The sequence below is a fragment of the Asparagus officinalis genome, chromosome 2 (assembly GCF_001876935.1).
Source record: "Asparagus officinalis chromosome 2, Aspof.V1, whole genome shotgun sequence".
NCBI lineage: Eukaryota > Viridiplantae > Streptophyta > Magnoliopsida > Asparagales > Asparagaceae > Asparagus > Asparagus officinalis.
In genome coordinates, this window is record NC_033795.1 from 65689854 (window position 1) to 65701960 (window position 12107).

Genomic DNA, 12107 nt, shown 5'->3' on the forward strand with positions numbered 1-12107 from the left:
GAATAATGTATTGTTTCATTTTGTTGCTACTATGTTTTTGTTCTACTAATTGGTTAGGAATATGGCATATTTTGATTATTTTCATACTACTGTCGTCGCATCATGCGGGTCAATTTTGCTCATATACATCGGTTATTATATATGATAATCACAAGTGGTTACAGAGGATAGGCACAGGTGGTTGCATAGAATAAGCACAGGTGGTTATATAAGATAAGCACAAGTGGGTACACAGGATAAGTGTAAGTCATCAGAAGCTAATAGCAAAAATATATCTAACATGCTTCATAAATATAAGGCTAAATTACATTTAAATACCATAAAGTTTCCCCATTCTGTCACATATAAACCACATTTTGCGTCTTGTGGCAGAAAAATACCACAAGCCGTTAAAACTTTGGCACGTCGGTACTCTCGATCATGCAAACGAGAAAATTTTCACTTGAATTTTCTCATATGACCCTAAAGTGTTAATTTTTTAACTTTCTAACTATTAACATTTATTATCATTAGAAATATCCCAACGCTATTTTAAAGTAGAATTAAGATAAGCTTGAAAAAGAATTTTTGTTCATTTAGTAGCAAATTTATTAATATTAATAGTTAAAAACTAAAATTAGAATGTACGTATGATAGAGAAACATTCAAGTGAAAATTTTCACATTTGTATGATTCATGATAGTGATGTGCTAACTTTTTAAAGATTTTTGGTATTTTTCTGCCACAAAATACAGGTTGCGGTATATAAGTAACAGAACAGACAAACCTTATGGTATTTAAGTACAATTCTACCTAAGTATATGGATTGTCATTTGTAGAGAGCATATAAATGAAGCATTATGTTAACGATAAATTGACGTTAAACCTCAAAGATATTATATAGGATATTCGAGTTGGACTTCAAAATACTAGTATCAATTTAGCGTTCGTTTCAGATTTTAAAGAGATTATAAAAAGTGGTAAGTGGAAGAAAAAAAATTTATCTTTAAGCAATTACATTTTTACTTGTATGATTATTCTGGCGAGGTCCAGAACAACAAAAAGAAATTTCTAAAGAATGGGGGGAACTGTTGGCCTTCTTGTTTTGATGATGATTTAACAAACAATTTACGACTGATATTGGTTTTAGTATTTTTGGTTTGTATACTCAAGAAAATGAGCTACACTGATATTGAAGCCTATGCAAATCAAGTCTATCAAGATCAAGCTTCATATGATATGCTCTTGGTATACTTAGTATAGATTTAATATGTAATGTGTGCAAATTCTACAAGCTCAATTTTACCCATACATACCTTTGTGAATTTTCTCAAAACATAGGTTTTTTTATGTAAAATACAATTTAATATGTTTGGACTATACAAACATTATAAACATCTTTTATTAAGTCCATAAAAACATTACACAAGTTTTCAAAACTTATTTTGAGCTAAAAATCAAAATTAACATGTTTATTATATACACATGTATTTCAGTGTTTTTGAATATCACTGAGTTTTCACAAATGGTAAGAGCAATTTAAAAAATTTCTTTTCCAACATGTTCATATTCATGTTTATAAACTTTACCCAAAGTTTTATATTTTTTGGAATTTGTTTGCTAGTTTTAAAAAAGGTTTAAAATTTAATTTTTATGTTCATTTCAAACTGATAAACTGTTATCAGTCGGCTGATGGATTTTATCAGTCGATTGATAAACTCGCCTGGAATTGTCAAAAATTTTTGTTTTTACGACTGATGAGATCTTCAGTCGACCAATGAGATCTTCAGTTGACCGATGAGCTACGAGTTGCCTGTAACGGTCAGCTCATCAGTCGACTGATGAACAGTATCAGTCGACTGACGCCTGTAACAACTAATTTTTTCAGCTTTCTGTTTTGTCTTTTTGCTGGGTTTTCTTTGTTTTTGGGCTTTGATTTTTCATCCTATAAATACCCCTTACTATTTCACTTCTAAGATGATCAAAGAGGATTTTAACAAGTGTTTTAAAGAGTTTAAGAGATCGTTTAAGTTTCTTTTTAAGTTTGGTTTTTGTTTACAAAGAGGAAGCTTACATCATCGTTTGAGGAATTCATCCTCAATCAATTTCATCCTACTCTTTGTGTTTATTGAGAAGTTCTCCTAACTTATTTATCTAACATTTTATTCTTGATTTTCATATTTATATCATTGCTAGTTTATTATTTGAGTTAAATTTTATTTGAACTCATTTTATCACACGCATCCTATCTAAGCTTTTAGTATTTCATACATTATATATTGGGTTGTGCGATTGTGATATTGTGAGAGTGAGCTACATTGTATCCTCATCCATTATAGAGAACAAATCATTTGTATTTGAGCCTTACTATGACTTACACATTATATTACACTTGTACACCAAAAGGAATGGTTAGTGAGAGACGAGGTCGATTCCAAGAGGAGTGACGTCGGTTGTAAAGTCTAGAGAAAGGTTGTAAATCCGAACACTTGAGGAAGAGGACACAGGCTAGGCCAGCACTTAGTAGGTGTAGAGTGGTTACATCATGTGTGTTATAAACGTTTGTCGGTAAGCGTTAAAAACTGATTGTGAACGTTTTAGATGAACGTCGAAAACCCGTTGTGTTAGTGGATTCTCCCCGGGAATGGGGAGCGGAAACGTAGGTCGGAAGGACCGAACTCCGTGATCATATTGCTTGTCTGAGTTTGTCTTTTTGTTCACTATTGTTTATTATTGTTAGCCCAAATGTTACATTAAATGTTGGGCACTTCTAGGCGTCAGACTTGACGCCCAGTGTTTAGACGCCTAGGCGGGCGCCTAAGCGGTTTTTGGGCATTTTTTTCTTTTTCTATTTTTAATTGCGATATTTGAAGATAAATATATATATATATACTCAATCAATAATGCTTAAATATAAAAATACTAATACATATGTTATCCAAACTATAATAGTAAATCAAAGATGCATACATACTAAATGACAAGGCATATAATATCCAATAACTAGAAGTTTAGGTTCCAAAATATCAGCAAAAAGACGGTCAAACAGGAATAGTCTAGATCTAATAAAATGAATTAACAATATGCATCTAATCTAATCTCATCATCAAACAGTATCATCATGAAGTTCCTCCTCTACTCCATCATCGATGTCCTCTCCAAAACATTTTAGGTTCCAACTTTGCACCTATATATCTACAATATGCATCTATTTTTGTAGGTCAAAAACTACAACTTTATTCGTTATTGCTGCAACTTCAAAAAATGTAACTAATTATTGTTCTATTTTGTAGGTAAAAAACTGCAACTTCATTCGTTATTGCTGCAACTATCGCTACTGACTATTGTTGTGTTTCAATATGTTGTTTCTCAAGGGCCTTATTATATTAACAGAAAAAAACTCTGTATGTACAGTTGTAATCTTTGAACAAATGTCAAATGTAGAGAATGAACATGACAAAGCCAAATTAATCAAAGCGGGGACTGAAAATATTTTGTTTATTAATTTGTGGGCGTCCTTAATGGATTTACGAGAGTAAAAGTGATATTTTGTTTATTAATTTGTGGGCGTCCTTAATGGATTTACGAGAGTAAAAGTGATATATTTCAAGAGGTAAGTTAGGACTGAAAATAATTCTAAGGGTAAGCAAGGACGAATTTAATAGTTTGGAAAGCATGGAAATTTTTGAACAAACTGTCTTTGTAAATTGAAGCGATCAGCGACCATCCGAGCACAAGACAAACACTCAACATACAAAACTTGGAACATGATCCAATCAATCTAAAAACTAACCCAGCAATAAATTGCACTCACCGCTACAAAGTTGTTTAAAGAGCAAGTTCCTTCACCTCGCTTCCTATGGCGGCAAATAAAACCCTTGTAAGGGTGCCTGTCGACGGATTGATGCCGATCAAACAAGAAGGAAAACTCCCCACAAGTCCAAAACCAAATCTCAGGGAACCAAATCTAAGAAAAACTTTAGTTTAGTCCTTTACTTACAAAGATGAACTTCGAGATGAGAACGAGGACGAGATAGAAGTTGGAGATGAGAATGACAAGCTCGAAGACGAGCTCCCAGGTTGCAGACGAGCTCGGAAGTTGAGCTCGAAGACGAGGTCGGAAGTTGAGCTAGAAGACGAGCTCCCAGGTTGAAGACGAGCTCGAAACTTGAGCTCGAAGACGAGCTCCCAAGTTGAAGACGAGCTCGAAACTTGAGTTCGAAGACGAGCTCCCGAGTTCGAAGACGAGAGCTCCTAGGATCGAAGACGAGCTCGACGAGATCGAAGACGAGCTCGATGTTCTGGCAGAGATCGAAGACGAGTTCGATGTTCTGGGCCTTCTGGCGGCGTCGGGTGAGTGAGATTAGGGTTAATGAGACTTTAGTTTGCATAGCTTTGGGTTTTGGGTTTTGGGTTTTGGGTTTAGGTTTGAAGACGAGCCCAGAACGTTTTTTTCCTTCAAATTATGGAGCGGGCCGCTAAAGCGACCCGCTTAGCCCTAGGCGGCCGCCTAAGCGCTCCCAACGCCTAAACGTGGCCGCTCAGGGCATTTTTGCACGCCCTGGGCAGGTCGCCCAGGACGTTTTTTACAACACTGGATAGGCACATAAAATACTGTTAGGTTAACATCACATCTCTAACAGTCAAACCCCCAATGAACTTGTTAATCATTTTTCAACAAAAATAACAAGTTTTTATTATAAAATCCTCAGCGCATCAAAGATTTTCTGGAATTATCCTAGTGATAATCAAGTTAATTTTTAAATTTTTCTAAGTAAAAATTCATGCCAAGTTAATAATACACATCTGGCATTTTTAATTTTCTTTCAGTGTTTCATGTGAAAACATAACACAGAAAGAAACAATGATAAAAGTCTACGTATTCAACATCGTAGCACCAAAAATCCATATCTTTCACACATGGGGGACTTTATCTCAATCCCTAAATAGAGATAAGTCAACGCCTAACACGCATTACCGGTTAATCTTTCGTAGTGAAAAAAGACACCATGATTCATGCCTAGGGGAATTTATCTCGACCCCTAAACAGAGATAAGCTTGCATCTAACACATGCTGTCGGGTGGTCCGTTCCCGCGAAAATGATCAAGTCTACGTATTCAACATCGTAGTATCAAAAATCCATGTCTTTCACGCATGGAAAACTTTATCTGGAATCCTAAACAGAGATAAGTCTACGCCTTAACACGCGCTACCGGTTTAGTCTTTTCCCGTAAAAACGATAAAGTCTATGTATTCAAAATCATAGCGCTAAGTCTAAAAGAGCTCATTCTTTTAACACAATGTTACATGTGGAATGAATTTAGACAATCCACATGCTAGCCCGACTCAAACGGTAATCGGTAAAGACTTATCAAATCCGTTGATGGCTGAGGATTTGCCAAAAATCCTATGAATGTTTTCGAACGCATCAGCTGAATGGATGTGAGTTGTGACATGACGTTTGAGAACTTCTGCTCATAAGAGGCTTGTACCGTCGCTATAGTTTCTCTTCGAAGCTCATCCTCACTCAGGTCCTATGTGGTAAATCTTTTCAACCAAGATGTCTTCAAAGCGGGTACAGAGAACAACTCATTTATGACAAGGAATTAACAGCTCTAAGATCAGAGTTGAGATCCAAAGTATTCCGAAAATTCATCTCAGTCAACCGCAAACTTTCGAGAACTTTGAAGGAGGTTCTGTAGGCTGTCTAAAAATTACTACAGATAGCTGATCCCCATCAAACACCGATGATGGAAGCTACAATTTGACGGCTTCTAGAAGACTAAAATTTAAAGATTTTTATATAAATCGATGAAGGTTACAATCTGACGACCTTCATAATAATCAATGAAAGCTCTGATCAATAGTCTTCACAATCAATAGCGAGAGTTAAAACCTGACGACTCTCACATATCAAAGAGCTAAAGTAAAGATTACAAAACAACGATCTTTGCAACATTCTGATAAAAAGAGACTACAAATTGACGATCTCCTCAAATCAAGACGTGGAAGTCCTCGCGTTTCAGCATCAAGACGCGGAGGTCCTCCCCACGCATCAGCATCAAGACTTACCGCGTTCACAGCCGCTGACGCAGTACAAACGCAACTCCCACACAACGCGAACGCTACAAACACAGTTCAAATCCAGCTACCAACGTAGCTCATGTTCGACCGCAAACGCAGCCTCCAAAAACTGCCAACGTAGCTTCCATCCGCTGTCAAACACAGCTCTTAAATACTGCCAACGCAGCTTCTAACAAGCTGCTAACGCAGCTTTCATCCGTTGCCAAATGCAGCTCTTAAATGCTGCCAACGCAACTTCCAACAAGCTACCAATGCAGCTTTCAGACACTGCGTTTGACCGTAGAATTCATACCAGAACGTAATTCTTGCGTTTGACTCGTTCAAACATGAGCTGAACGGTTTTAAAACCGTTTCTCACGATCTGAGGGGATCACAACTCCACTCAGGAGTGATTTAAAGGACGGTTACATCCCATAAGCCCCACAAAGGAGCAATTTTAGGGGTGATTATACCCCCTAATCGCCTATAAATAGCTAAAAAATCAGCTTAGTTGAGATCTTAGGATCTTTTTTTTTAGCTTAGTTGAGATCTTAGGATCTTTTTGGAGCGATTTTTGGATTTTTTTGGGATATTTGGATCTTTGGAGCATTTTTGGATCTAGAGATCAACAAAGGGCTTCTTCAATCATCCGATCTGGAAGCATTCTTCAGCAATCGAGATCAAGAAGCTTTCATCCTTGGCTTATTAACCAATTTTTGGTTCAAATCAACTCTTTTTTAAGAGTTTAAACTCGCTCTAAGTTATCAACTCGTTCAGAGTTTCAAACTTGTCACGCAAGTCCTCCACAGCGTCAAATCGTGAGAAGAAGATACTGTTCCAGTGAAGTGAAACGTCGGATCGTCAACGGAGAGTAAACTCGACGCGAGCATTCGAGGGAGGCACTCCATCGCCACCGTGAAGAACCCGGACTTAAACAAAGAGGAGAATTCAGATCAATTCTCTTCTCTTTTGTAATCAGGAAATCCAAATTATAATCGAGATTGAAAAAATTGTAAACATTTTTTTTCTAAGTAGTTAGAAGGAATAAATCAAATTTAATTCTTTTAATTTTCTTATTGCAAATTTTCCAACAAACAGGTATAGTGTGTACATTATGTGTGTTGTAAACGTTTGTCGATAAGCGTTGAAAACCGATTGTGAACATTTTGGGTGAACGTCAAAAACCCGTTGTGTTAGTGGATTCTCCCCGGGAATGGGGAGTAGAGATGTAGGTCGGAAGGACCGAACTCCATGATCATATTGCTTGTCTGAGTTTGTCTTTTTGTTCACTATTGTTTCTTATTGTTAGCCCCTTGCTTATATATCCTTGCTTTAGTTCATTGAATATCAATCTTGCTAGGATATATTTGTTAATTAGTTTTAATTGGTATTTATATCGGATTAGATTAGCATAAACCCTATTCATTCCCCTCTAGGGTATTTCAGGAACAACACAACATTATCACCAAAACTGTCAATACAAGTGTACCATACACCCATAATTTTTTCTTCAACTAATAGTAAGAATATGAATACAAGAAATAAGATTTTCATAGCAAATGGAAATCCAGTATTAGAGATGAATAACTCACCTTGAATTCTCCATAAAAATCTAGTTACAAAGTAAAATGACATTGCGCTATATGACTTCATAACAATGTATTATCTACTTAGTAATGGACCACTTACTTTTAACAAAAATAGACATTGAAATGATTATAAATTGAACAGAATAAACTAAATCATTCAAAAAATCATTGAAAACACTATAGAACTTACAAAGAGAAATCATACATGTCATTGCAATCTCAACTAGCATGCATTTTATAATTAAATATGCAAATTTAAAGATGAAAGGTAATATACACCACAGACTCTCCCATTGTGTTTCTCTTGTATTCTGTGTGCAGCAAATATGAGCATCTTTTTAGTTATTCATACATATCAATACAACAGGTTCCATGTTTAGGGTAGATGAAGTTCGTATTTACGTTGAGCATGGTATAAAGCTGTAGTTTTTGAGAGCTTACATTTCATCACATGAGCTGCTCATAGGGTCAGCTGCTCCATATCTTTTCTGTTCTTCCACATGCTATCGTTCACGGTCTTCCTCTCCTCCTGTGGGTCATTACAATGGTCGGTCCTCAAACTAGAACTTGCCTCCTCCGTATCAGAGGAGCCTGGCCTTTCAGTCAAGAATTGTTCCCAGAACCCATCGTTCACTCTTTTGGTAGTAGCTGGAGGCCCTTGATTACTAGTTTGAGCAGCGTCAGGCAAAGAAGCTGCTTTTCCATCTGAAGTAGCAGCTGCAGCATTGCTCTGGCTCTTTGTAGCTTCTCTGATGGTATCTTCTTCTTTATCGCCAACGCCCTCCTCAGGATCTGAGTAATGACTTCTACCCAAAGTATCACCCTTGTCTATTTGCATCGACGAAGACGCAAGTGTAAGATTCAAATGACAAGAGATCAGCCCATCTCCATCATCAACTGATCCAGAAAGCAAAGAGTTCTTCCTTGGACAGAGGGAGGTACCCGTGTCCGAAAGTTCAAGGGTTTCCGGCACGAAAGTCAGGCACTCCAATCTCCTACTCTGCTCCACTCGGGGGCTCTCACCAGCTTCATTAGAGCTCTGAATGCTAGTAGTGATCAGATTATTACTCTCTGAGATAGCAGTAGGGCACAACCCAAGCTTCAATTTTTCGCAGAAATCCCGACTAAACACTTGCCCACCATCCTTACCATTATAATCATCATCGTAGAAGCTATTGTCTGCAATCTCCAAACGGTAGTCTACTCCGGGCAGCCTCCTCTTCTTGTGCAGTATAGAGAAATCGCCGGGAGACGCACCAGATCCTGCCATCTTGATCAGATTCTCAACAAATTTGGGGTTGTGAAGGGCTCTCTCCAAGAAAGCAATCATCTTCGCCTGCCTCTGCTCCATATCATACAATCTCCTATCGAGATCCTCCAACTGAATCTCGGTGCCCGACTGCTGCTGCCTGAATCTCCACAGACTGGCGCTGAGATCAGCTTTATCTCTCGAAAGCTTCTCGATCTCCTCCTCGAGAGCGATTCTCTCAGGGTCCGGCAGCAAGGAACCCGAAGGAGGATGGCTGTGGCTGTGGATCGGCTTCCGACGATGGATGTTCTTCAGCAGATGCTTCTGATCCTTGATGAAGTGCTCGTTCGAGAACTCCCATCGCTCTGGATCGCTCTTACGAAATCCCTAAAAAAGGAAAAACCAAAAGTCAAAAAAACCCTAACCCTAACAAACAAGGAGCAATGAGCAAAGAAATTGAAGCTTGGGGAGGAATTACGTAGGTATTGAGCTGGCGGATGAAGCTAGAGAAGTTGTTGTGCTTGAAATAAGTAGGGAGGAGCTTGGCCGCGAATTCAGGAGGGTTCCAGACGACGAAGCTGTTATCTCTGGTGGAGCTCCAGGAGACGAGGGTTTTTTTTCCCCAATTTTTTTCTCTTTTCCCCTCTTCCTTTCCCCAGTGGTTTTGTGGAGACGAAAGGGGAAGGTTTCCTTCCGATTTTGGCCGGAGTATTTATTGTTGGGACTTGGGAATGGGGAGAAGTCGACTGTGGAAATGGTCGAGCGGGTTCGGCGCCACCGCCTTTGGTTAGGGTAGAGTTGTAATTTCAGTTTGTTAGACAAGGTATCTTTTGGTTGGGTAACCGCAGGCACAGTTCTATGGGTGTTAACGGAGCGGATACGGCTCGGATATGACACTTATCATATTCATATCCGCTTACCCATCTCGAATACGAATACGGATACGGATATACGTCGGTAAGAAAAATTCATATCCATATCCGTCAAAATCGGATACGGTTACGGATATAAATCCGGATATATAAACGGATATGCATGCGGATACAAAAAGGATATGAGAAAACTAGATATTATTCAAAAAAATATAGTCATGTGATACAAAAAGAGTTTGTTAATATGTTCATTATGATTGAAAAGCTAAGATTAGACATCTTGATCATCAAAATTAACTACAAATCGATAATCTAAGAATCGAAACTATCGTAAGAGTATGACCAATACGTATTCGGATATTTTCAGATACGGATATGGATATTTCGCTACAAAACCATATCCGTAACCATATCCTATCGGTTATAGACTGAGTAACCATATTCGTATCCTAACGGATACGGTTACAGATATTTCCTCGGATACGGATATGGTTTACTGAGTAACCATATTCGTATCCTAACGGATACGGTTACAGATATTTCCTCGGATACGGATATGGTTTGGCACCCTTACTTGCGGGTCTTGTCGGACTCGACTCAAATGTAATTCTTGCTCAATAGTTGTTTCTTTTTTTAAATTAAGGAATGCCTTGCCAAACAGTTACAAGTTCACAGCTTCGTTTATGGGTACTTGATTAGACATCGGAGGCTGATATAATTTAATAATAATAATAATAATAATAGTAAGGAAAAGTTGTGTCAATGCCTTAATATATTATCATGGGATGTCACCAGCGCTTTTGTAATTTGGGCATTGTGTTTTAACCCCAAACACTAACAGTATTTGTGTCATAACCCTAATTAAATGCCACATAAGTAGTTAGAGAAAAAGCCTATCTAAAATTACTATTAAACCATTATGACATGACACCCTCAAAATTGGTAAAAGGACCCACCTCCCCATTAAAGTACTCTCTCTCTCCCTCTCTCTTCTACTGTTAATAGGAACACAAAATCCCCAAATTTCATTTCTTTCTCCCTCTCGAATTTCAAACTTAGGGTTAGGGTTCGCTCGTTGAAAATGACATTTAAAGAAGTGTCTGATCATGATTTTGAAGTTATTCATCGTAGTGGATGGCTGGGGCAAGACGACAGTGGCCGTTAAAACGATCTAAATATAAAAAGGAAGCAAAATGTCGGTCACACTTCGTGAGGGATGTGGTGAAGTTGACAATGATCACATTGCCTCCTCGAGTGATGACGGTCGTGCTTCTTCTAGTGATGGTGAACCTCGTCAATCCTCTGGGAATAGAAGCATGGAGAAAGCATCGAAGGCTCCTTTGGGCATGCAAATGGGTGAACTATTAGGAAGAAGCAATAAAAGAAGTTTAGTAAGGGGTGGTTCCAAGCCTAGAAAGAAGTAAGTGTAAGGTTTTTTTAAGAAATTAAGATTTACGATGACTATTTGGTATTACTTGTTAAATTTATTAAAGTATATATTAACTTCATTGTAATGTGGAAAACTTAAAATGTTGTATTGATGTACTTTATAGTCAATTTTGGTAGAATGTCCGATACGTGTAAGTGAATGACTGGAGTTTAAATTATTTGAAATTTTTTTTGTTAAAAGTAGTAAAAAGTTAATTGTTATGTAAACTGATGTTAATGTTAAGTTTAATCAAATACATAATACGTAAATTGAGTTTTATGTTAAGTAAACTGAGTTTCATAATAACTCGATTGATTATCATGTTAACTAAACTGAGATTCGTGTTAACATTAATCCAACGCATAAGAATTAAACTAAGTTTCATATTAATTAAACTGAGTTTTATGCTGACTAAACTGAGTTTTATGTTAACTGAGTTTCATATCAACTGAACTGAATTTCTTGTTAACTTTATTGTAAAACATGTAATTGTATAGCAGTATATACTAACTTATATCAGTAAATGTTAAATGAGTTGCATATATGAACAATAAAATATATTAATTTTTTGCGTCATATTCAATGCATGTTATAATTCATTGCATTTTAGCTCTTTGGAATGGAAAATATGTTGTATGGTAATTTGAATGCAATAAATTATAACAAATGATATGCTAAGTTTGTATTGTTAAGTATAACGAAGTATATGTTAAGATTATTCCAATACTTGTTAATTAAACTAAGTTAAGTAAACTGATGTTCATGCTAAGTTTAATCCAATACAAAATAAGTAAACTGAGTTTTATGTTAACTAAACTCAGCTTCATGTTAACTAAACTGGTGTTCTTATTAAGTTTAATCTAATACATGTTAACTAAAATGAGTTTTATGTTAAGTGTACGTTTAACTTTCTTTTCAGGATAAA

General features: G+C 36.9%; 1 protein-coding gene across 1 annotated transcript; it reads right to left on the reverse strand.

The window, feature by feature from the left end:
• On the reverse strand, positions 7841–10782 carry LOC109831266 (heat stress transcription factor A-5). Its single transcript, XM_020398599.1, has 3 exons — positions 10726–10782; positions 9360–9530; positions 7841–9268 (listed from the first exon to the last, which is right to left on the reverse strand). The coding sequence occupies exons 1-3, from the start codon at positions 10780–10782 to the stop codon at positions 8093–8095; spliced, it is 1404 nt and encodes a 467-aa protein (XP_020254188.1). The 3' UTR covers positions 7841–8092.

Bases quoted from the DNA above. Each gene is read 5' to 3' on its own strand.
- LOC109831266 (XM_020398599.1), bottom strand. From the start codon at position 10,782: ATGAAATTTGGGGATTTTGTGTTCCTATTAACAGTAGAAGAGAGAGGG. The intron at 9,531-10,725 runs GTACTTTAATGG...CACTGGGGAAAG, and splicing joins AAGAGAGAGGGAGAGAGAGA to GAAGAGGGGAAAAGAGAAAA. The intron at 9,269-9,359 runs GTAATTCCTCCC...TTCCTTTTTTAG, and splicing joins TCCGCCAGCTCAATACCTAC to GGATTTCGTAAGAGCGATCC.